This window comes from Artibeus jamaicensis, unplaced genomic scaffold, assembly GCF_021234435.1.
Source record: "Artibeus jamaicensis isolate MK-2021 breed Jamaican fruit bat unplaced genomic scaffold, CSHL_Jam_final contig_391, whole genome shotgun sequence".
In the NCBI taxonomy this organism is placed as follows: Eukaryota; Metazoa; Chordata; class Mammalia; order Chiroptera; family Phyllostomidae; genus Artibeus; species Artibeus jamaicensis.
The window spans coordinates 29,166,816-29,192,587 of record NW_026521814.1 but is presented as its reverse complement, the minus strand read 5'-3'; the positions used below and the strand labels follow the sequence as shown (position 1 = coordinate 29,192,587).

At 38.7% G+C, this 25,772-nt stretch overlaps 1 protein-coding gene across 2 annotated transcripts in view; it reads left to right on the top strand.

Moving 5' to 3' along the window:
* The first annotated feature begins 4,973 nt into the window (after positions 1 to 4,973).
* PGAP1 (post-GPI attachment to proteins inositol deacylase 1) overlaps positions 4,974 to 25,772 on the top strand; it is a 79,040-nt gene continuing 58,241 nt past the window's right edge. For both annotated transcript variants that reach the window (XM_053665122.1, XM_037167012.2), the window contains exons 1-3: positions 4,974 to 5,239; positions 10,954 to 11,107; positions 20,962 to 21,137. In XM_053665122.1, the coding sequence (XP_053521097.1) occupies positions 5,093 to 5,239; positions 10,954 to 11,107; positions 20,962 to 21,137 (477 nt within the window). In that variant the 5' untranslated portion in view covers positions 4,974 to 5,092. The remainder of the gene's footprint in view (positions 5,240 to 10,953; positions 11,108 to 20,961; positions 21,138 to 25,772) is intronic.

Here is a 25,772-nt window from a genome sequence, read left to right as displayed (position 1 = left end):
ATTCAAAAACAGGATACCTCTAATTGCAAGGCCTTGTACTGGGTTTAGGTATTAAAATGACCAAGAACCTCTTGTAGCCCATGCCTTTGAAAAGATAGAACCCTTTGACGGAAACAGACGTATAAGCAGAGAACTGATAAGGAAGACCCCCAGCAATAATCACATTAATCATTCCTTCCCCTGGGAATGGTTATCTGAAGTGCAGAATTCATTTTCTGAAAATAGTGAATGCCATTCAAAGCCTTTTAAGTTGTACTTCCCTTGAAGCAAATTTCTGTTGTGTACTTCACCCCGAAGAGAATCCTCTGGTTTCAACTACATTTTTAAAACAGAGAAACAGTGCTTTATTTTTCCTCCCAGTGTTATTGAGATACAATTGAACATAACATTATATGAGTTTAAGGTATAAAACATGTTGAAGGGAATATTGTTTTTGTAAAACACATAACACCACTAGGTAATATAATAATGCTAAACCAGACTTTTGTTATATCCAGCTGTTATTTTTCAGGATCATGTATCCATGGTAGAAGTAAATCTGTGGAACAAAGAACAATGTTGCAGTGATACTTCGCTCTGTTGAACAGAAGTCCAATCGTTTTTCCTTTGACTCCTATATATTTTTCCTACCTGTCCTGTTCTTTCTTATTTCTTTAAATTAAACACTTCATTCTAGAAGTCTTTATCCTTTATTTATATGAGATCTGTGCAGCGAACTATCCAGCCATGTAATGTGAAAAATAGAGACATTTATTGAAGAAGATAGAAGATACAAGAACACTGTACATAGAACAATGACGCCTCAGTCCCCTTCAAAGTAGGCATCTTGGGACCTCACACAGTTTTCCCAATTGCCATCAGCTGCTCTGTCATATTTTCCTGAATCTCATCAAGAGTCTGAAATCTCTTCCCTTTCAAAGGTGATTCTAGTTTTAGGAAAAGCCAGAAGTCACAGGGCACCAAATCTGGGTTGTAGAGGGGGCTGGGCTGAGTAACCTGGATGATTTGCTATTTTGCCAAATAACTCTGCATGAGACACGATCTATGAGCAAGCACGTTGGCATGATGAAGCTGCCAATCACCATTCAGATGAAGCTTCTCAATCATCTGAATAGTTTCTGCAGAGGAACATTCAAGCTTAATGCAAAATTTGATGCAGATTCGTCGCTCTATTCGCTTGGTCATTTTGAATGCCTTGGCCACACAGTACACATGCTCACTCAGTGGCATCTACTGCCCCCTCTGACTAGTACAGTGAAGTCGTCATTGTGCATGTCACTGACATGCACATTCCCGTCCACTCTCCTTGGCTGAAAGGTTAGATCAGTGTCATGAAAACCGTTCTTGTTATCTTAACAATGGCTAGACTTTTCCAGACAGACCTCCTATGTTCCCATTGCTTTCTTATATTTTCCACAGAAATGTTAAATCTGAGATTTAATAACTTAAACACTTGGCAATTCTAAAGTTAAAATATCTTAGGTTATTTAGCAAATATACACAGTGCTTTATATTTGAAAGGTACTCTTCATCCTCGTGAACAAGTTTAACTTTCTCTACAAGAAAACCAGTATACAACCCAAAAGATTAATTTTGAGGGGCCTGGTTTTCATAGTGAGAAACACCACACACAATTAAAATATGAATTGCAAGGCTGAGGTTATGTTGCCTTTCATTTTGCAGCAATGGAGACCGAACTAGTGAAAAAAGGGTAATCAGGTTGAAAATCCCTATTTTGTTTCTGATGATCTATTCTCTGTCTCCTTGGAAACAGAGCTGGCAGCCACAGGGTTGCTGGCATGAGGTTTTCTTTTTCTTTTTTTTTTTTTTTTAGCTTTGAAGCATCAAAGAAAAGGTGAGGTTTTATGACTATAACCTGTAGACTCTTATTTTCAAATAAATTAAAAAACAAATAGTTATGAATGCCTATGCCTATTACATGTAAGGCAGTAGGTGGTAGGTAAAACCAACAAGCATGAGAAAGGGTTTTAAGGCCATTGATGGAAATAAATTTTCATTTCTAACAGCCTATCTATTATATACTTGTATTTTTAAGAAAAATAATAAGGTTTATTTTTAAAACTATAGTGTGAGGGTAGTACACTGTGACCAATATAACTCAGTGAATTTAATTTTAGAAAACAACTAGATTAGACCACCAGACAGACAATTTCTTCTTTCTCTGTACAAAACCCAGGTACTATGAGGGTGGCAACTGTGTGTGGGAAAGACAGTCTTTACCTCCAGTAGATAAAGCAAGCAAACAAAAACTAAGTGGAGCCTAAACGAACCTAATAGGTTTTCCGAAAAACTGTTACATTAATGAAGTTACTAAATAGTTCAGGTGAAGAGTGGTTGTCCAATGACTCTATGGTCTTTTCCTTTATGAAAGGTTGCGTTCATTTAGGTTTAAAAACCAACGCTTTAGGAGCCCTGACTGAGATGAGAAGGCAGGACTACAGGTGACAGTTGCAGGAAGGATGTTTCTTCTTTAACATTAATAAGGCCTAAGCGTGTTTATATGCTTCAGGGGCTGGAGGACAGAATGAGGAAGACTGGCAGAGACTTTAACTTGATAGAACTAGTTCTGTAGAGACCAGGGGACAGGCACTAAAGCACAACCGGAGGGGCTTGCTTTTGATGTCCTCTAAGGATAGCAGATCACGTAACGGTGCCAGGCATTGATCTGGCACTATTCAGTTAGATGTACTAACTGAATTAGGACTGGATGGAGATGAGTAACTTGGAAATTAAGAGTTGAAGGAATGTGCACCTGAAAATCAAAATTATCTGTGAATATGAATATGAAGATAGAGGTATGTACTAATACTCTGCTAAAAAAAGATGGTGCGGGGAGCTTAAAAACAAGTGGTTTGAAGGAGAGAAAGTCGATCAGAAACATATACATGTATTTCTGAACAGTAGTTCAAAAAATTTTGTCATTTTCTTCAGCAGAGCTTAGATGCACGAGTGTCAGAGCTCAGAGGCAGACTATATTCATCCAAAATTGGAAGCCCGTAAACAGAGTGGGATTGAAAGAGCTGTTCAGGAAGTTGACAGCACTAGCAGGGGGTGGTTAGGCAGTATCCGTAGGGCTAGTTTACATATGAAAGGAAGTGAAGCCAGGGAGGGGATAATAATGGATGGGGGGTGGAGGGAGGAGTCAAAAAGTAGGAACATAAAAATTACAAACATGAAGCCTCCATCAAATTCTATCCTGCTTCTTCCTGAGTGGACAATAAAGGCAGTAGGATGCCACACCATGAAAGCCACCAGAAGAGCAAGCTCTGTCATCTTCAAGCCAGGGTTTTCTCCATGTAGCAGAGTCCTCAGACTGGCAGGCTAGTTCCTTATTCCTCAAAGCATAGTCCACTGACAAGCATCACTGGCATCATTCAGGTGCTTGTTAGAAATGCAAGATCTCGCTTCCCACTCCCCAACTACTGAATCAGAATCTTCTCCTAAACAGAATCTCCAAGCGATTCATATGCACATTACATTTAAGAAGCACTGATATGCGAGAATGCAGATTCACCCTTCATTTATCTGTGCTGGTCATGATATGCTAGGAGTGACAAGGAGCAGACATTCTGTCTGTGATGTTTCAAGCTCCCAGGCTCTATATACAGTATTCCTTTTTTATGTATAACTTAAATTGTTCCCCAAATGATTTGTCATCCATGGCACTAACTCCTTCCAAATCCCACCCCACATCCCAGGTGTTCTCACATCTCAGTATCAGGATATTGTTTACGATATACTATAAGCTTCCTTTTAGTTCTAAAATTCTTTCTATCATAGCCAAACTTCCTCTGCACAGAAAAAAAAAATACCAGAAAATCAGCCCGAGTGAAATGCAGTCACTGCCAAAAACAATTCTATGGAGAATTTTGCAGTTGCGCGCGCGCACACACACACACACACACACACACACACACACACACCCTCTTGGGTCAGCTTTAAAGAGTGACATCATTTTTCCTCATAACATTCCAGTAGTGTTTGATGACGCCATACATGATTATGGATGGGTTTTTGAGATGCTTTTACCCCCTCCTTTGTGCAAAGCCAAACCGAAATTTTTCAAGATGAATTAAATCACTTGAGAGTCTGAGTACAAGCTTGAGCTAAATTGCTTCCCTCCGTTAATATGGAACCAATTTCCCAAGAGGAGGAAGCTCTGGGGAGCAAGGCAGTCAGCCTCAAACTGATTACGCTGATACTTGTTGGGGGCGTAAGTGTTAGTGGAAGTTTTGGTGACATTTTTTAAAAACTAAGGACGGTTTTTGTGATCCAGGCTTTCATCTTATACCAAGAACAGAATCTTGTGTACCTGCTGGTGGCTTTTTATGAGCCGGTGCTTTTATGTGCTATTACATACTGGGCCGACGTGCCGGCCAAAGACGTGGGGGAAAACCATTTGTTCTCCGCTGCGGCTCACTGGTCCTAAGAGCTGTGAACGTGCTGTTACTGCTGGGGGAACCAAACTGCGGAGGCCTGAGCCATTTCAAAATTGAACGGTAAAGGAGGTGTTGCGACAAGACGACTCTACTGTCCCCTCTCCCCGGCCCGGGTCAGCTCACCATCATTGATCTCCCGCGCGTCTCCAAGTTAACCCACCCGACACCCACCCTTAGCCCTTCCCCCACTTCGCCTCCAGGGCTCCGGCGCTCCGCCCATTCCTCCCCAGTTCTTCGTCCCCTTTCCCTTGCCTGTCCCTCCTCCCCTCCCCTCCTCACTCATAGCCTCCAGCTCGCCTCTCATTGCCCTTCCCTGACCCCTTCTTCCTTTTTCCTCTCCTTGCTCCTCCCCTTTTCCCCATCACCATGCATCCCAGCCCCACCCGCTTTCCGCTTTTTTCCTCTCGGCTCAGATTTGCAGTCCAGCTGCAATCACCACCTCCGCTCACCAGGGCAGAGCTAGGCGGAAGGCGCTGCGGGCTGGCTGCGCGCAGGCGCACTGTGCGGCGGGAGCGCCCGCTGCCCGAGCGTCGGCGCAAGCGCGCGCTGCTCCGGCTCGGCTCCGGCGCGGGCGGCCAGGAGCCCTCGGCTGGCTCAGTTAATGCTTGGGGCCTCGTGGTGGCGGCGGCACGATGTTTCTTCACTCTGTCAACTTCTGCAACTTGGCGTTCTATGCCTTCATGATCTTCATGGCCACCCTAGGGCTGTGGGACGTCTTTTTCGGCTTCGAGGAGAACAAGTGCAGTATGAGCTACATGTTTGAGTACCCGGAGTATCAGGTGAGGTTCCGCCGGCTCACCTGGGCGCTCCGAAATTCAGACGCTTCCTACTTGGACCTTCTATGGGTTTCCTCCATCTCGGTTTCCCGCGCCTCTCAGACCTCTTTATCCCAACCTCGTCTCTGTGTCTTTCTGCCCTGGAAGATTGCAGGACCCCATTATTCCCCTCACCTGCCCTTTGTGTCCTTTCTTGACAGTGGGGTTTTCTTAGATGCTTTCCTGAGCATCCTTCTGTCCCCACTCTTACTTGTTCCCCTGCCCCTCGGTCAGATTCTAAATGTTATGCACGGGCTTTTCAGACTCGTCGCGCCCAACCCCCTTCATCCCCAGAAACGGAGTCTCTGCCTTTCTCCCTGAATCCAAACCCCATCTTCTCCGAATTCCTACCTTAACAGGTGCCCCTGGGTCCTCCTTTGCTTTCCTCGCATCTAAATTCCCCTCTCGCCCAGTGATGTACATGTCAGCTCTTGCTTTTCTGGGAAGGGACCGAGCTTCTGCAGTGTTTGGCTGGGTAGTTTCCAGGGCTGCCTGAGAGACTCCAGGGTTTTACCTCTGTGTGAAGGGCTACCCCGATGAGTAATTAAATGGAAAACTATTGAGGTTCCCTCCTCTGAAGATTTTGCGGAGTCTCCTGTTTTGTAGGTTGTGGGTCCTTGCGTGTGCCTGCACTCCTGTGTTTATGCATGTCGCCTCTTACCAGTTGCATTCAAAATCTATTTTCTGGAGTTAGTTTTATTTTTCTCACTAAATTTGCTGTTTGAGACCAGCTCTTCTCCTCTCTCCGCCTCCACCTCTTAGGTTTCATTTTGAACATTTTCAATCACAATTGTTTCATCAGGTTAGCATGAAAGAATCTAGAATTTCATTCATAACCAGCTGTAAAAAGAGATAGTGATACATCACACCACTGTCCGAAGATATTTCTTCCGAATGATTTTTTTATTTCTAAGCATATCTTTTAATGACAAAATACATATTATAGTAGCCTCCTGCCATAAGATGTATATACACTATAATACATAGAGACAACATGTATTTCTAGTGTACTTTTAAAACCATAGCAGATATTTTCTTTAAGATAAAGAATGCCTGTCGTGATTGTTTCTGGGTACTGGTCATTATGGAGAAGCATAGTTGATTATGCCGCTATTATTTAGGTCTCAAAACTACTTAAGGTTTAAATTGCTGATGAGCTTCCTTTTCCATAGGCAAAATTCTAGTTTAGATTTTATTTGTTTTGAGATTCTTACCTTCATTTTGCATCAATGCTTGTAAGGGGTTGGAAGCATTTGATATCAAATTCTATAGAAGGAGAAAATTTTAACGTTACTGTTGTCTCTTACTTTCTAAGCAAATATGCTGGTTTATTTTTATCTGAGTCTATGTATAGTTAAATATTTGGGCGTCTAGTTTCGATTTTTTAAAACTAAAAAAAGCCCTTATAATCTGTCACTTATGTTTTTTTTATGGTTTAATAATTAGGAAACTCCCAGTAGATTGAAATCACTTTAGTTTTCTACTACACTGAAGAGTTTGGTTAAAATACAGTTATTTAGTAACAGTGTACTAATTCCCATTTATTTTTAAATTGCCCACAATTATTGAACCTATTTTAATATTAGCAGTGGTAGAAATTGCTTAGTGTTGGGAACAAAGCATATGGACCTCCCAGATGCATTTCGTTCCTCATAAAATTGACTAGAAAGACACTGAAAATTAGTGTAGCTAATGCAAAAGAGCCATTTGGCTTTTTTCCTGTTGTCTGTATTTACTTATTTTGATTCAAATTGCCCTTTTGAGGTTTGACACTCTTAATAATGTGTTAGTACAATAATAATCACAGTGGCAGGAGTTTTTGATCCATGTGTTTTGGTAGATTTTTATGATTTAAAAAAGCTGTGTTAATTCACTACAGTGTTTATGTTTGACTCTTAGCCCTTTTATTGTACACACTAGGCTTTGTTGTTTTACAAATAAGTGAAAACCTACCCATGGAAATGAGTCATTTTGAATGTAGCAAGATTTATTGATAGCTGAGGTCATTCTATTAAGAACCAATGGTTTTTAATAAATCAAATGTTCTAAACTGATTTTATATTGCTTTTAATTATATTTTATAATAACCTCTCTAACTGTTCACAGATTCTTATCTGTTGGATGGAATATCCCAGTTGTTGGGTTTTCTTCTCTTTTAAAGGAAATGAGCAATATAAGAAACATACTTAATTTTATTTTCCATTTGAAAAATAAGAGGTGGGATAGGAATTTGACGCTCTTGGTAAAGATGAAGTATTGAATTAAAAACTGTTCGATTACCTTTATTCATTCTCTACCTTTGGTTTTCCTAGATTTGCTTATTCAGAGTTAACTGAATATCTCACCAACCTAACCAGGCAAAATACACATTAGCCTTTAAAGTTTCTTGCCTTATGACAGCGAGGCAGAGCTTTCATATGGTAGCAAACAGCTTTGGGCAAATTGTAGAACTGGAGAAAGAACATCTGTGTTGGTTTCTCCATTAGAGTAATTTATTTGCTTGTCTTCAGATATGTGATCCAACAGTTGCTCTTTGAAAGGAAAGATATTGGTCTCCGGCCATACCACCTTGAACGTGCCTGATCTTGTCTGAAAGGAAAGATATTGGAAAATATGAATCACATACATTGTTATTAATTCTGTTATTTAGCAAATTATTTATTGAGTGATATGTGTCTGGTATATTCTAGAAACTAATTATGAGTGAGGGAATTTCAGATGAATTAGATTTTGTGCCTTTATGTCTTTATAAATGGGGGAAAGCAGGAATGTAATGGATAATTAAAATGTGCTAAATGTTACAATTTCACTATAAGAGTGTGTACAAGGCTCTTTGCAGAAGAGAGCATTTAGGCTTGTCTTGGTAGTCAAAGGCCATAGAAAAGAGGTAGTGAATTGGGCCAGGGAGGATAGGTACCATAGTTCATAAAGTACAGAAACAAAAAATGGCAGGAATAAAGACTAGCATTTGTGAATAAAGAAGGTACCAGGATACATTGCGTAAACAGTATGTACAGTATGTAACCACTTACGTGAAAGGGAGAAAATAACCTGTAAACATGTGTTCTTATATGTGCATGTGTAAAGTATTTCTTTGAGCACAAACTGCTGGCATTGGTTGCCTTCTGGGCAGGAAACTGATGGCTGAAAGAGCGCAGGTGTGACAGCCTACCGAGCATGTATCCTGTTGAAATTTGAAACATATTAAACATAAATTTTAAAACCTGGCATGTGTAAGTTATGAGAAAGTAGGAAGAATAATGAGAGCCAGGTTTTAAAGGACCTCTCAGCCTTTCTCATCTCTATGTGCAGTGAAGAAAGACATAGGTGTATGTTTTAACAAGGTATTTCTGGACAGCGATAGGGACTGTGGATTGTAGCAGGGAGATTATGACGGGGAGAGATGCACGAGTTGTCCCTAGGTCTTTTTATCAAGCTAGAGGCCACTGGAGTGTTCTTAAGTGTGGCGGGGACAAAGGGCCGAGAGCTAGCTCTTTATAAGAGCTTATAAGCTGCATTCATTTTGATGAATGAATCTTTTTGTTTTCCTTTTTTGGTTGCTTTGCATTTGTAAATCACAATTAAAAAGATATATCATAAAATAAAGACTTTAGTTTCTTAAACCAATATTTTTCTAGCAGTTGGGAATTTATTAGAATGTTTGCCTTTTGAAAGGGATCTAGGTGAGAGATGAGAAGAACCTGTACTAAAGCAGGGAGTCCAGAGAGGAGGGACAGCAAGGGGCATGATGTGTGGAGATAATATTTAAGTGTAAAGGTTATTGATCTTAATTAGGCGTTTTTCTTGGGGGTAGGGCTGCTCATTTAAGTTAATATATATATAAAGTGATCTGTGTAAAATATATTCAATTCCTGTTGCTGTGTGTTTTTTTTCCAAATCCATTGACTCTTCCGTTTTCAGTCAGCATGCTCTTTGGGTACCTGTACCTTTTCTGTCCCCAGTCTGGTCAGTACCCTTCCTGTTTCTTGCTGCCACTCATCCAGCTTTAATTCTGTCTGGAAATGCAGTTTTGTTATTTGCCTACAGCTCCCACTGTTTTTTTATTCTACCTCCTTTTTTATCTCTACTTTTTGCTGCTCCATATTATATGCATCCATATTTTTAACGATGTACACTTTCTCACCAAAAAATAACTTTTGTAATAGTATATTGTGAAATATATCAAATCTCTTCTTTTGCTTGTTTTTCTGTCTCCAGAGAATTAATTATTTCCTTTTTGAATATTTATAGTTTCTTGTTTTTCTGAGCTAATTTTCAGCTAGTTCAAAACTTGGTTTAGCTACTAACCTAAAAAGAATAATAATTTCATATGCATATACTACTATTCTATCAAATGGTTTACTAAATTGGGAGGAGTTCTCTCACATTTTCTTTTTGCTTAATTTGTACCTAAAGAAACAAAATATTGTACCATTTTCATTTTTTTATTATATCAGTGCATAATCAGTATCGGGACTAATTTAAGGAGCATGTGCATATATAATGCAAATAGTGGGGTTTGTATTTCTCTTTTGAATATTTGAGGAGACAAAAAGTTGCTAATATCTGACACATTAAGCTCACACTCTAAAGGTGTTTTCATGATGTTATTAGCATGGGTTGTTCATAGGAATGTTCAGGAATGCGCATGAATAATGAGAATTCTGATTTTTTACAGCAGTGAAGTATTTCAGTAGTCATTACCATTTACAGTTTAAAAGTGCATTCAGTGGTTGAAATTTTTATTAAGCATATGCGTAGCACTGCTAGATCACTAAGTCTATTGATGTCACTTAAAATCTACTGTTCAAAGTGACTGGTTTCATTTTTAATGGTTTCTTTCATTGCAAAAAGCAGAAGAAGACTTTGTACTTCTACTTCTGTGGATGCCTACTTTTCAGAGATGGCATTAAGACCTAATTTATATTTTGCTGGAAAAAATTTATCTGAATTACTGGCTTATTTGGTACACAATAATATGAATTGCAGAGTAGTTTAAGGCTTGCTGACAAACCGTGCACCTAGTTCATGAAAACTGAAACAGATGCTAATTCGTTGGAATGTTTATGGTGAGAAGAGTGTATGTGTCTTAACCCAGACTTGGCTATCAGTCTCAGATTAATTTGTTAAGCACATTGTAGGTCAAAGGCATTAAGTTTGAGAAGTCAGAAAGCTGCATTATAAAACAAATTTGCTTTCTGTTGAATGATGTAACCGCTGGAATATGTAGTTGGGCCTGAGTAAAAGGAAAGACATTACAAACCAGTTTAAAATAGCAAAAAAGAATTGATTTGATAATGGAAAGCTTTTCATTTCTAAGTGTAATTGATATGGATACTAAATTAAATGTATTTTCAATCATACTAACATGTAGCTTGCTGACATCTACCAGTGTTTTTCTGTTGTCAGTGGCTGTTTTGAGTAATTTAGATTTATTAGAATTTCCTGTAGTACCATTTTATTCTTTCACAAAGACCACATGGTTCAAAACTCACATGATTTAACACTGATTTTCTATATGAATAAAGTAAAAGTAAACTTCTTTTGTGCATTAACTGAAGTTTTATTATCAGTAATATTTTTATATTGTACTATTTGTATAATTCAGAATTGGGTATGGTGTAGCTGAATTGTATTAAAGTAATACTGCATTTTAAATTTTATTTATTTTTCTGTAGAAAATAGAACTTCCAAAGAAATTGACAAAACGCTATCCTGCGTATGAATTATATCTTTATGGAGAAGGATCCTATGCTGAAGAACACAAACTTCTCCCTTTAACTGGTATTCCAGTTCTCTTTCTTCCTGGTAATGCTGGAAGTTATAAGCAAGGTAAGTCTCAGAAGTAAATTTTGAAAGCTATGAAATGCAGTTGAAGAATTTAACAGGCACACACTGTTTGTTAAGTACTGTGCTAGGCATACTGGAAACATAAATGTATGATGTTTTGTCTAGAAAAATACACGTGAGAAGTACATAGAAAAGAATATTGAAGATCACTTTGCAAAAAGTAAGAAGAAAAAGAAAATGGAGTGGGGTGGGATAAGTAGATGATACAGGGATTCAGGAATCAGCAGAAGAAAGAGGCTTCTATTGGAAATGGAGGTTGCAGAGCACAGAACCTGAAGTATTGATTGGAGAAGGAAATCAGTGGTTTTTGACATACTGAATAAGAGAAGAGGCTGCTTTCTTTCTTTTGAAGCTGTTTTAGTTAGAGAGATCCAGGCTTCCTGTCACAATGGCAGAGAAAATGCTGTGCTTGCCTCCTCCCATGACCACATCAAAATTACAACTAAATTACAAAACAACACCCTTGAGAACCACCTGAACACTAGCTGAACAGAACTACTGTAACTACAGATGTAAAGAAGAAGCCCCATTGGGACTGGTAGGAGGGGTGGAGATTTGAAACAGATTGGTCCCACACCCAAGTGTGGCAGTTAAAAATTGAGAGGGATATCTCAGCTGCAGAGGTTCACACTGAGGAATAAGAGGCCCCAGCCCCACTGTAGGCTCCCCAGCCCAGGGCACCAGTGGCATGAAGAGGAGTCCCAGCAACAGTGGGCTGTGAAAATCAGCAGGGGACTCAGCAGGTGAGACAGAAGTTTGCTGGAGGCTCAGGCATCCTCTTAAAAGGGCCTGAGCAGATTCTTTTGCTCTCAAACAGTAATTCTGAGCTCCACAGAAGGGACAGAAGCTCAAAAAGTACTAAAAACACCTGGAAAGGAACTGAATTGTCTGGTTTCAGGGCAAGGGATGGAGCAGCACCTCTCTTCTGGATTCAAGGCAAGGGGACTTACGGGAGGCACCATTGTTCCTTTGTTGAGCTCTCGACTCACCCAGCCTGCTGGCTCATGTTGGCACTAAGTCCAAGTCCCCATCAACCTGGCTAACAGTGCTCCCTGGATATTCTCTGAAACCCCACCCCACCCAATCCACTCACCCAGACCAGCCCTCTCTCAGGCTAATCTGCATAAGCAGCTGGCCTGGGCCTGTACTGCAGACTTCCCTAAAATCTCAAAGGTCCACAAAGCCCAAACAACCAGCAGCTGGCTGCAGCATGCCCTGTACCTCTCACTAAGTAGTCCCAGGCACTGCACTAGTGGCAGCTGTGCTTGGTTCACAGCATGACCCCTCTCTGGCACCTCCAAGCCTAGCACAGGCAGCTGCCAAGTTCACATTACTTTGTAGCTCCTACCAGGTGGTCCTGGGCCAGGCATTAGCAGCAGCTGACCTTGGCCTACACCGGAACCCCTTTCCAGAAGTCTCAGAACCAACACATTTGGTAGCTAGCTTCAGACTACACCAAAGCACCACCCAGTTTGCTCCACAAATGACACACCTAAAGGGTGGACTTGACAGGAAACAGAGCCCCACTAAAGTGAGCTCTCAAACAACAACTTGCTGCTGTGGTCATGGCCGGTCTTCAGAGCCATTCAGCTGGAGGGTCAGTCCTACACTCAGACATGATACCAGCAATCAAGGTCAACGATAACAGGAAGGCACACACAACTCACACCAAGGATACCCCTGGAATGTCCATTCATTCAGGTGAATAGGGAAACAGCGCCACGGGGCCCCATAGGACATACTGTATAAGGCCACTCTGCCAAAACTGGGAGATGTTGCAGAGCTACTGAGAAACAAACATGGGAGGCAGGTAAAGTGAGGAAATAAAGAACTATGTCCCTTGTGAAAGAACAGGACAAAACTGCAGGAAAAGAACCAAACAATGTAGAGGCAGGCAATTTACCAGATGTAGCATTCAAAACACTGGTTATCAGAACTTCCGGCCGAGATGGAGGCATAGGTAGACACACTGTGCCTCCTCACACAACCAAAATAAGGACAACAGAAATTTAGAAATAAAAAACCAACCAGAACTGACATAAAATTGAACTGTGTAGAAGTCTAACAACCAGGGAGTTAAAATAGACACATTCATCTAGACCGGTAGGAGGGGCGGAGCTGGGCAGCTGGGCAGAGAGGGGTCGTGGCAAAAAAAAAGTGGTGACTCATGGACCTCGGGTGTGCAAGACTGCCAGGGTCCAGCCTTGGCAAGGTTCAGAGTCCCCGAAGGATGGATGGCGCAGGCGATGAATGAAGAGTTAGACACCCGGTTGGATGCTGGAGAACAGCCAGCCTCTGCGGGTCTGACCGAACTCTCAGTTTAATTTAAGCTTTATTTTTATAGAGATTGTAACATATATGGCATGACCAATTAAGCAGAAAAGATTAATGCAGAGGTAACTAGAAAAAGTACAGGAAATTCCATAGATCAAGTTATGTTAAACAAAGGTTATTTTGACCAGGAGAGACATTAATTAGACTATTAGAACTAGCCGTATGTACAGAGCTTTAGATGTCTTATTATTTATTAAAGTTCTTATAATTAGGCAGGGGGCAGTTATTTCTATGTACTTAGTTTGTAATAGTTAATTAGCTTTCCCTGCTTCTTTCATCTGTCTAATTCTACTTTATATATTTTTGTCTAAGGTAGAGGAAGGTCTGTTACTCCATCAACTTTTTAGGTATTCAGGGGCTACTTCATTAAAGGGGGACTTTGTTCTGTGGCCAAGAAATTATTTTGTATAACTTCAGTGGAATTATGCGGATCATTGACCCTGAAATTCAGGTGTCTAAAAATCCCACCACCTATTAATCGCAAAAACAAACATGCGAGGAGAGATAGACAGGAAATCCAGCCACAGTTGCCTCTGCTCTGCAGATGTATCTCATCTGTCCTTACTGTGTCAAAGGACCGCTGCTGGTCGGCTCCCAACACAAGGCGACAGCAGGTGGACCCAGCAAGATGGCAGACTGTGGAGCAGCGTGGTGTTTAAGGTGGCTGGCTGACCCAGTGGTCCCATATTTGCACGCAGATGAACCAGGTGAAACTGGGGAGTAAGACAGACTGCACAACCCAGGGCTCCAGTGCAGGGGAAATAAAAGCTCAAAACACCTATTGAAAATACCTGTGGGGGTTGAGGTGCAGGGAGAGACTCCCAGCCTTACAGGAGAGTTCTTTGGAGAGACCCACAGGGTCTTAGAACATACATAAGCCCACCTACCCACTTGGGAATCAGCACCAGAAGGGCCCAGTTTGTTTGGGGGAAGCGGTGGAAGGGACTGAAATCCAACAGAAAGAGGAGCGAGCACCATTGTTCCCTCTCTGACCCCTCCCCACATACAGCGTCACAACCCAGTGACTGGGTTGCCCCACTCTGGTGAACACTTAAGGCTCTACCCGTCATATGTAACAGGTGCGTCAAAGACAAAAAAAAATGGCCCAAATGGAAGAACAGATCAAAGCTCCAGAACAAATGCACCTAAGCGACAAGAAGATGGCCAACCTATGAGATGCACAGATCAAAGTACTGGTGATCAGGATGCTCACAGAATTGGTTGAATTTGGTCACAAATTAGATTAAAAAATGAAGGCTATGCTAAGTGAAATAAAGGAAAATTTACAGGGAATCAGTAGTGATGAGAAGAAAACTGGGACTGAAATCAATGAAGTGGACCAGAACAAAGAAAGAAACAACCAAACAGAAAAGAATGAAGAAACAAGAATTCAAAAAAATGAGAAGAGGCTTAGGAACCTCCAGGACATTTTTAAACATTCCAACATCTGAATTATAGGGGTACCAGAAGGGGAAGAGGAACAGCCATGAGTGGAAAACTTATTTGAACAAATAATAAAGGAGAACTTCTACAATCTGGCAAAGGAAATAGACTTGCAGGAAGTCCAGGAAGCTCAGAGAGTCCCAAAGAAGTTGGACCCAAGAAGGAACACACCAAGGCACATCATCATTACTTTAGCCAAGATTAAAATGAAGGAGAGAATCCTAGAAGCAGCAAGAGCTAAGGGGACAGTCACCTACAAAGGAGTTCCCATCAGACTGTCAGCTGATTTCTCAATTTCTCAAAAGAGACCTTACAGGCAAGAAGGGGCTGGAAAGAAGTATTCCAAGTCATGAAATCCAAAGACCTACATCCAAGATTGCTCTGTCCAGCAAAGCTTTCATTTAGAATGGAAGGCCTTATCTGCTTCTCAGATAAGGTCAAATTCAAGGAGTTCATCATCACCAAGCCCTTATTATATGAAATGTTAAAGGGACTTATCTAAGAAAAAGAAGTTAAAAACATGTATAGTAAAATGACAGCAAACTCTTAATTATTAACAGCCACACCTAAAACAAAAACAAAGAAAGCAAAGAACTAGAACAGGAACAGAACCACAGAAATGAAGATCACATGGAGGGCTAGTAACAGGGGAGTGGGAGGAAGAGAGTGGGGGAAAAGATACAGAGAATAAGTAGCATAGATGGTAGATAGAAAATAGGGGGAGGGCAAGAATAGTATGGGAGATGTAGAAGCTAAAGAACTATGACACATGGACATGACCTAAAGGTGGGGAATGTGGGTGGGAGAGGGTGTGCAGGGTGGAGGGGAATGAAGGGTAGAAAATGGGACAATTGTAATAGCATAATCAATAAAATATATTAAAAAAAACTGGTTATCAGAATGCTCAGGGAACTTAGTGAGCACCTCAACAGCATTAAAACCATTCAGTCAGAAATGAAGATTACACTAACTTTAATAAAGAACAATCTACAGGAAAACAACAGAAGAGTGGACGGAGCCAAGAATCAAATTAATGATTTGGAACATAAGGAAGCAAAAATAACCAATCAGAACAAGAAGAAAACAGATCCCCAAAATGCAAAGATAGTGTAAGCAGCATCTGTGACAACTTCAAGAGGTGCAACATTTACATCATAGGGGTGCCAGAAGGAGAAGCAAAAGAAAGAAATTGGAAATCTATTTGAAAAAATAATAAAACTTCCCTAATTTGGTGAAGGAAGTAGACATACAAATCTAGGAAGCACAGAGAATCACAAACAAGTTGGACCCAAAGAGGCCCATTCCAAGATACATCCTAATTAAAATACCAGAGATTAAAGATAAAGAGAGATCTTAAAAGCAGCGAGAGAAAAGCAGATAGTTAACCTGCAAAGGCATTTCCATAAGACTGTCAGCTGATTTCTCAAAAGAAACTTTGCAGGCCAGAAGGGGCTGGCAGGAAGTACTCAAAATGATGAAGAGAAGAAACCTACAACCTCTATCCAGCAAAGCTACTATTTAGAATAGAAGGGCAGATAAAGTGCTTCCCAGAAAAGGTAAAGCTAAAGGAGTAAGTCATTACCAAGCTCTTATTATATGAAATATTAAAGGGATTTATTTAAGAAAAAGATCAAAATTATGAACATTAAAATGGCAAATTCACAACTTAAACAACCGAATCTAAAAAACAAACTAAGCAAACAAACAGAATAGTGGTAGAGACTTGTTTATTTTTTTTTAAGATTTTGTTTATTTATTTTTAGAGAGAGGGGACAGGAGGCGAAAGAGAGGGAGAGAAACATCAGAGTGTAGTTACCTCTCACACACCCCTCACTGGGGACCCAGCCCGCAACCCAGACAGGTGCCCTGACTAGGAATCAAACCAGCGACCCTTTGGTTCACAGGCCAGCACTCAACCTACTGAGCCACACCAGCCAGGGCAAGGTGAGGACTTCTTACGAAAAAAATAAAAAATATGAATAAGAAAATATCACAATGAAAAATTCACATTGAACACATAATTTTTAAAAGGTGAACACATGATTAAAGCAGTGGGTTGGCCAACACCAAAGCTAGTACAAAGGTTGAAAGGAAAGGAAAGGTGGGAAGATCATGTGTAAGTACAACAGTAAATTAAGGGAGAAATACAAACACACGTACAAAAGAAATAAAAATAATAATAAAAAAACCCATAAACATGGAGAGGGTGTGTAAAAATGGGAGTGATTTTAGAACGTGTAGGAACCTAAGCAACCATTAACTTGAAATAGACTGCTATAAACATAGCTTGGTATATATGAACCCCATGAGAACCATAAACCAAAAATCTCTAAGAGATACACAAAAAGTAAAGAGAAAGGAAGGAATCCAAACACAAACTTATAAAAAGTCATCAACATACAAAAGGAGAGCAAGAGAGTAAGAAAGGAACAGAGAATTACAAAAACAATTAGAAAACAATAAAATGGCAATAACTGCATACTTATTAATGATTATTTTAAATGTAAATAGATTGAATGCTCCAACCAAAAGATGAATGGATAGAAGCTCTGTCGGTAAAATGAGGTATTACTCAACCATAAAAAAGAATGAAGTCTTACTATTTACAGCAACATTTAGCATAGAGAACATTATGCTAAATGAAATAAGTCAGGCAGAGAAAGGCGAATACCATATGATTACACTTATATGTGGAATATGAAAAATAAAATAGGCCCTGTCCAGGTAGCTCAGTTGGCTAGAGCATTGTCCTGATATGCCAGGGTTGCATGTTCAATCACCAGTCAGGGCACATACAAGAAGAAACCATTGAATACCTAAATAAAGTGGAACAACAAATCACCGTTTCTTTCGTTCTCTCAAAATCAATCAATAGAAATTTAAAAAGACAAAATAAAACAGAAATAAACTCATAGATACAGAGAACAAACTGATGTTTGTCTGATGGGAGGGGGTTTGGAGCTGGAAAACCTGAAGGGATTAAGAAGTACAAATTGGCACTTATAACATAGTGACAGGGATATGAAATATAGTTTAGGGAGTATTGTCAATAATATTGTAATTACACATGGTGTCCGGGTTACGAGACTTAGTTGGGTAACTACTTTTTAAGTTGTATAAGCCTAACCACTGTACTGTACACCTGAAACTAATATATTGAATGTCGAAAGAAAAACAAGTTAGAGGTAGAAATACTGGGGGGAACATAGAAAGGTGAGGGTGGGAAGTTATATTCACACATTCCAAATTGAATGTTGGCTTGGAGATACTGAATTTATTTCTGGCATTATAGTCAAGTAATCTGGAAGTAATTTCAGCTAATCTGCTTGTCTGGTTATTAATGAGAACAGAATTATTTCAACATGTACTATAATTACTTACATGTTTATTTATCTAGCTTATATTTATGGGGTACCTACCATGAGCTAGGCAGTGTTCTAGGTATTAAGGACCCAGAACAGACCAAGCCAGATAATGTCTTTTCCGTGATCAAACATACATTCTTGCTGGGAAGGTAGACATCAAACATATATGTCAGTAATGTTAGAAGTTTGAATGAAAAATAAACCATAGTAAGGACCTAGAGAATGAACTTCAGGCAGGGAAAGCCACTATGAGGCCATGACATTTGAGCAGAGGCTTGAAAGTAGCAAGGGACTAAGGTATGTGACTATTTGGGGGAAGACCCTGAGACAGGAACGTGCTTGGTATAAACTCTGAGACTAGAGAAAGTGGAAAAAAAAAGAAAAAGATGACAGTGGAAAAGTAACCACAGACAATATCACTTAAGCTATGGAAGAGAATTTGAATTTAGATTTGCGTGACGGGAAACTTGTAGAGTTTTGGGTAGGAAATGATATAATCTGATTTTTTGGTCAATCATTGCATTTGAAATATAACATACAGAGAAATGCACAGAATATAGATACCCAGTTAAAAACTAATGTAAAGTAAATACCAATGGAAAAAAGAACCAAGTTAAACTTCCTGATTAAACTCCCTTCCCTCTTTCTAGATGTGTTCACAATCCTATTTTTAAGGTGACAATTTCCTTGACTTTGTAAATAGTTGTAGCATCTAAAATGTGCTCTAATATAAGCTATTTATTTGAGGCAGTTTTTAAACTTTGTGTATAAATGTAATCACTCAGTATGTTTTCTTTTGTGTCTGCCTTCTTATACTCAAATTGTTTTTAAAATCTGTCCACTTGTCAAATGAACTGTGACCCATTTGTTTTCCTCACACTGTATTATTTTGTTGTATGACTATACCATAGTGTATTCTGTGTTTGGACATTTGTGGTGTTGGCAATTATAAATAATGAATGTCCTATTTTAAAGCACATAAGCCTATGTTTCTGTAAGATGTAAACCGTAAGAGTATAATTCTATGTCAGTCTGTGTGTTTTCTTTGTACTGGTTGTGCTAACTTACACTCACAGAACATTATACTTCCTTTTGGCCCACATCCTTGACATCATCAATGGAATTGTCAGATTTTAACATTTGAACCAATCTAGTACGTGTGATTTATTTTTTAAAAGATAATCACTCTGGTTTTGCTGTGTAGAGAATATGCTGTAAAGGAGCAAGAGATGAAGTACAAAAAATACTAAATGTCACTAATCATCAGGGAAATGTAAGTTAAAACCACAGTGAGATATGACTTTATACCCACTGAGGTAACTAATCTAAAAGGTAGATAATAACAAGTATTGTTGAGGATGTGAAGAAGTTGAAACCCTCATACATTGGTGGTTGGGATGTAAAATGGTTGTCCACTTTGAAAAACAGTTCCTCAGAATATTAAGTATAGAGTTACAAGACCTATTAATTCCATTACTAGATACCTACCCAAGACAAATGAAAACCTATGTCTATGCCAAAACTTGCATGCAAAAGTTCATAGCAATGCTGTTCATAATAGCTAAAAAGTGGAAACAATCCAAGTGTCCACCAATTAATGAATGTATGAATAAAGTATGATATATCCACATAAAGGAATTTTACTTAGCAATAAAAAGGAATTAGTGACCGATACAGGACTTACAAACTACAATGTGGATGAACCTTGAAAACAGTATGATGAATGAAAGAACCCAGTCTTAAATGACCGTATATTAAATGATCCCATTTATAGAAATGTCCAGAATAGGCAAATTCATAGGGACAGAAAGTAGATGAGTGCTTTCCTAGAATTAGGAGGAGAAGAGGAATGAGGGGTGAGTGTTTATGAGTGCAGGGTTTTCTTTTCGGGGTGATTTTTAAAATGTCTAGAGTTAAATTGCAGAAACAATTGTATAACTCTTTGAATACATGAATTGTACACTGTACATGAAGAGTTGTATACTGTGTGAACTATGCAAGTTAAGAAAATGGAATGGCAAACAATGGCATTTTGATTGCTGAACTATACACGGCTACTTCTAAAGCCAATTAATGTTCAATTAATAAATTCTGTGAAATGTTTACAAAGTTAAATCTACAACAGTGGAAATAGGGAGACCAGTTAAGAAACTACTGGATTATTTCCAATAAGAGATAATGGTGCTTGGATTAGGAAGGTAGTGGTGGAAATTGTGAGAAGTCTCAGTTGGGGGTGTATTTAAAAGGTGAAGCATGACGGGATTTTCACAAGGATTGGATGTCATGGGTAAAAAAGAGACAAATCAAACGTGTGTGCCTAAATGAAGTGATGAGCAGACTCCTTTTTTTTTTTTGGTAGGAATTTTTTATTCCTAAAACACTCAAGTGTGACAAAAACCCTGTTTCTTATTCTTTAAAGAATCCTTTCTCTTCCTTTTATTTATTGTCACCACTACTGAAGGGAAAGTATGTACAGAACGAATGACCTGTAAACTTTTTATTTAACTAAAGAAACATTTAGGGCACAAGACATACACCTTCTAGGTTGGTTTGTTCTTCTAAATTGATACCATTAAAGGATGTCCTGAAATAGGTTTTTATATTCAGGGTATGGGATAAAGTTATTAAAAGACAACAAGAGACGAAACTTTTTAAAATTTTGTTTAATGCACACTTTACCATTTTCCTTTGCAGTTCGTTCTATTGGCTCTATTGCACTAAGAAAAGCAGAGGACATTGACTTTAGGTACCACTTTGACTTCTTCAGTGTGAATTTCAACGAAGAGCTGGTGGCACTGTATGGTGGAAGTCTTCAGAAGCAGACCAAGTTTGTACACGAATGTATTAAAGCTATTCTCAAACTCTATAAGGTAAGAGATAAGTCTGCAAATCAGTAGTGATCAACCTACTAGCATCTTTGGAACTCAGCATATTTTAAATCTTTTGTTTATATGGAAGTTGAAGGAAAGATGATAAAAAAGGTGTGTTGGGGGGTTTTTTGTGTGTGTTTATATGGGAGTCTGTTTTGAACTTGGTGGTTTTTGAAGTATAATTAAATTTATAAGAAACCATTCTTGCATTGAATTTAGAGGCAAAAATTCTTCTAACTATTATAAATTAGGAGTGCAGTGTATTTCCTAAAGACCATTAGTATGAATTTCTGTTTCTAGTTATAGCTGTGTAACTGGTACTAATAGAATAGACCACTTCGTTATGTAAATAACTATGGAACTAGTCAAGATATCTGAAGTGCATGTTTTTAACTGTTAGATAACCAAGGAGCAAAGGACTGTTTTCTGAAAGAAAGATAACATGTGAACTGAGCTCCATAATTGCTCTGGCTTTCTGCCTGGAAGCATTTTCTAGGCCATGGGTCAAGTAAGTGGAAATGAAGCAGAGTACATGGATACCACTGAGCCAAAGAAGGCAGAGACTGGAATTTGGGGCTCCTGGAATTGGCTAGATTTCTGATCAGGGTGTGCGAAAGCAAAAACCTAGGCAGAGATAGGAGCTCTAGAAATCTGCATCTCTCAGCCTTTGAATGCTTTGCTGTATGTGCACAGGTCAAGAAGTACAAGGCAATGGCGTACTGAGGAGGAAGTGATGGGGTGTGTCTACCTGGGTGCAACTTTAAAAGAGCAGTAAAACAGACTAAAAATCATTCCTTGCCAGCAGTCCTAAACAGTGTGAGAGATAAAATATGACTGCCTATTTGGGTGAGCCACTTCCTTCCCCTGGTACGGCACAGTGCAGGCCTGGCAGCAGACCACTGCTAGGGGATTATGAGCTGATCGGAGATTTGAGAGGCCACGTGGTGCTGGGAAATGGGAGTTCTGACCAGCTGGAGTGGAAGGATATATTTGAACACATTAGGCATTCAAGTGAAACCCTAGAAGGGATATGATTTAGGACTACTTCAGTCCTATAGTAAGAGCTACTCTAGCAACCACTTTAGCAATGCTTAAATATAAGCCTCAAAAAATATTAGAGTTAAAGATTCAAAGTAAAGGATGCACATAATAAGGGAAAAGGTGAGGAATCTCAGCAGATATATAGTAATTATTTTAAAAGAGAGCAGAAAGGAAAATCTAGAACTAACTAAGGCAATATAAGGTGGGATAAAAGAGGGCTTACGGTTATTCATTTGGAAAATAATACAAGAATTAATAAATAATAATATAAGAATAAACTATTTTAGGTACTCACAATTATAAACCTACTTTTGCCCCACCCTGTACATATCAGAAATGAAAAGTTCAGAAGATAGACTTTAAGCAGATTGAACAGTACAAAAAAGAGATCATTGAATTTAAAGAAAGAAATAAAATAAAAAAAAATAAGAAAAATTAGGTAATGATGTTTATTTAGGCCCTTAAAAAAATCAAACTCGAACATAAAATAACAGTATTCACCAGCTTGCCCTATTGACATTTATACAAGACTGCATCTAAAAAGTGGAAGAACTGTGTTCTCTCTAAGTGCTCATGGAACTAAAATATGCCATATACTAGCCCATAAAACAAGTGTCAATAAATTTCAAAGGATTGAAATTATACAGGGTGTATTTTTTTTATCATACTAGGATTCAATTAGAAACCAAGAACAAAAAAATCTGGAAAATCCTCAAACATTTGAAAATTATTTCTAAGTTACACAGAGGTCAAAAAGATTGTTCCTATTTTAGATAGGAACAAGATTTAAAAGCAATGATCTAACCTTCCAACTTTGGAAGCCAGAGAAAGAAGAATAAAGTACAATCTAAGTAGAAATGTAAGGAAACAATACAGATGAGAATTGGAATCAATGAAAGAGAATACGGAGAAACAAAAAAAAAAAAACAGATAACAATGGCTGGGTTTTTATTTTTTTAAAGATCTATAAAGTTGGTAAACTCATAGCTAGACTAATTAAAATAAAAGAAGAGGAACACAAATTAATATCAGGAATGACATAGGGAATATCACTAGAAAGCTTACAGATAGTAAGAAGATATTAAAGGAATGTTATGAACAACTTTATACCAATAAATCTGACAACTCAGATTAATGCACAAACCCCTTGAAACATAAATTACTAAAAAGACACAAGAGGAAACACAATCTGACCAGCCCTATATCTATTAAATTTTTGAATTTGTAATTAAAAATCTTACTGCCAAGAAAAATCTAGGGCCAGATGGCTACAGTGCTAAATTCTATGAAACATTTAAGAAAGATATAATGTCCATCTTACACAAAGTCTTTTAGAAAATTGAGAAACAGATAACACTTAGCAGTTTATATTAAAAAATCAGTCTGGCCAAGAAGCAGGCATAGGCGGAAACCCTTCGCTTCCTCACACAATCAAGAGGAGGATAACAACCACTCTAAAATCAGTAAGCAACCAGAAGTGCTAGAAAATCAAACCGCATGGAACTCCGACAACCAGGGAATTAAAGAAACAGTCAGCCAGACTAGCCAGACTGGTAAGATGGGCGGATGGAGAGAGCCCATGGCAAGGCTGCGGACTGTGTGGGTGGGACTGACTGAAAGGGAAACTGACTCTCAGAACTGACTGTGGACTATGGCAGGGAGTTGCCCCGGTGGGAGAAACTCCCAGTCTCACACTAGATCATTGGAAAATGGGCTATAGCTGAGCAGGCAAGCTGCATTGTTCCCTCTCTGGCCATTTTAGGTTCCTTTTTGTTTGGAACAAAAGGAAGAAAAAACATCCAACCAGAACAGAATGAAGAAACAAGAATTCAAAAACATAAAGAGAGTCTTAGGAACCTCTGGGGCAATGTTAAATGTTCCATTATCCAAATTATAGGGGTGCCAGAAGGAGAAGAACAACAGCAAGAAATTGAAAACTTATTTGAACAGATAATGAAGGAAAACTTCCCCAGTCTGGCAAAGGAAATAGACTTCCAGGAAGCCAAGAGAGTCCCAAAAAGGTTGGATCCAAAGAGAAACACACCAAGGTTAAATTACCCAAGATTAAATGTAAAGAGAGAATCTTAAAAGCAGTAAGAGGAAAGGAGAGAGTTACCTATCAATGAGTGCCCATAGAACTGTCAGCTGATTTCTCAAAAGGAACTTTGCAGGCAAGAAGGGGCTGGAAAAGAAGTATTTGAAGTCATGAAAGGCCAGGACCTATATCCAAGATTACTCTGTCCAACAAAGCTATCATTTAGAATAGAAGGGCAGATAAAGTGCTTCCCAGATAAGGTCAAGTTAAAGGAGTTCCTCAACACTAAGGCATTATCATATGAAATGTGAAAGAGACTTAACTAAGAAAAAGATCAAAAACTCTGAACAGTAAAATGGCAACAGACTCACAACTATCATCAAATGAACCTAAAGAAAAGAAAAACAATGAAAACAAAAACTAAGCAAACAACTAGAACAGGAATAGAATCCGAAAAATGGACATCACATGGAGGGTTTTCAGTGGGGAGGGGAAAGGGAGGAATGGAGGGAAGGCTACAGGGAAGAAGAAGCATAATTGGTAGGCAAAAAATAGATGAGGAGAGGTCAAAAATGGTATAGGAAACAGAGAAGTCAAAGAACTTATTGTACAACCCAAAGACATGAACTAAGTAAGGGTGGGGGATGCTGGAGGATGGGGGTGCAGGGTGGAGGGGGGATAAAGGGGAAAAATTGGGAAAACTGTAATAGCGTAATCAATAAAATACACTTAAAAATAAAATGAAATGTTATTACTTTCCCACTCCCAAATCCTGTTCATTCAACAAGATTCATGTGTCTGTCTCCAACCCCTATTACACTTACTTGTAATAGAAATCTTACTTTCTAAAAGCCTCAGTTAAAAAAATTATTAGTTTCATTATAAATTTACTATGTGGTCAGAGAAAAAATGAAAACAGAGAAGGAAAAGTGCCTAATGTATAAGATTAGATACACAGTGTTTATTGCAAATTACATTTATGGAAATTTCACTTTATAATTACATCTTATTTATGTATCTAAATAATATCATATATATAAAAGATTCTGTACTTAACATGGCTTGTTCTCTCCCATAAATACCCAGTATAGATTTAAGTTTAAAAATACCTTCTGTAGAAGTAATTTTAAAATGCTGGCTTATGCAAAGGATCATAATGTCTACATTTCATTTTCAAGATGGGAAAATATCACACTAGTTGGATTACAATAGCTTCATAGTTAAGTTTTAAATCAGGTAGTGCAGGTCCTCCAACTTTGTTCTTCTTTCACAACACAGTTTGGCTTTTTAGGTTCTTTCCATTTCCACATAAGCTTGTCAGTTTTACAAAACACCTACTGGTATTTAGTTTTGTATTTCTTTAAATCTATTGGTCAACTTGGGGAGAATTTACATTAATTATGAGTCTTTCATTCTAAGGAGTTGGTCTGTCCATTTATGCCAGATTTCTTTAATTCTCTCAGATTTGAAGTGTTCAGTGTACAGATCTTACAGATTTTACATTAAATTTATCCATAAGAATTATATTTTTACACTACTCTAATTGCATTTTAAAATTT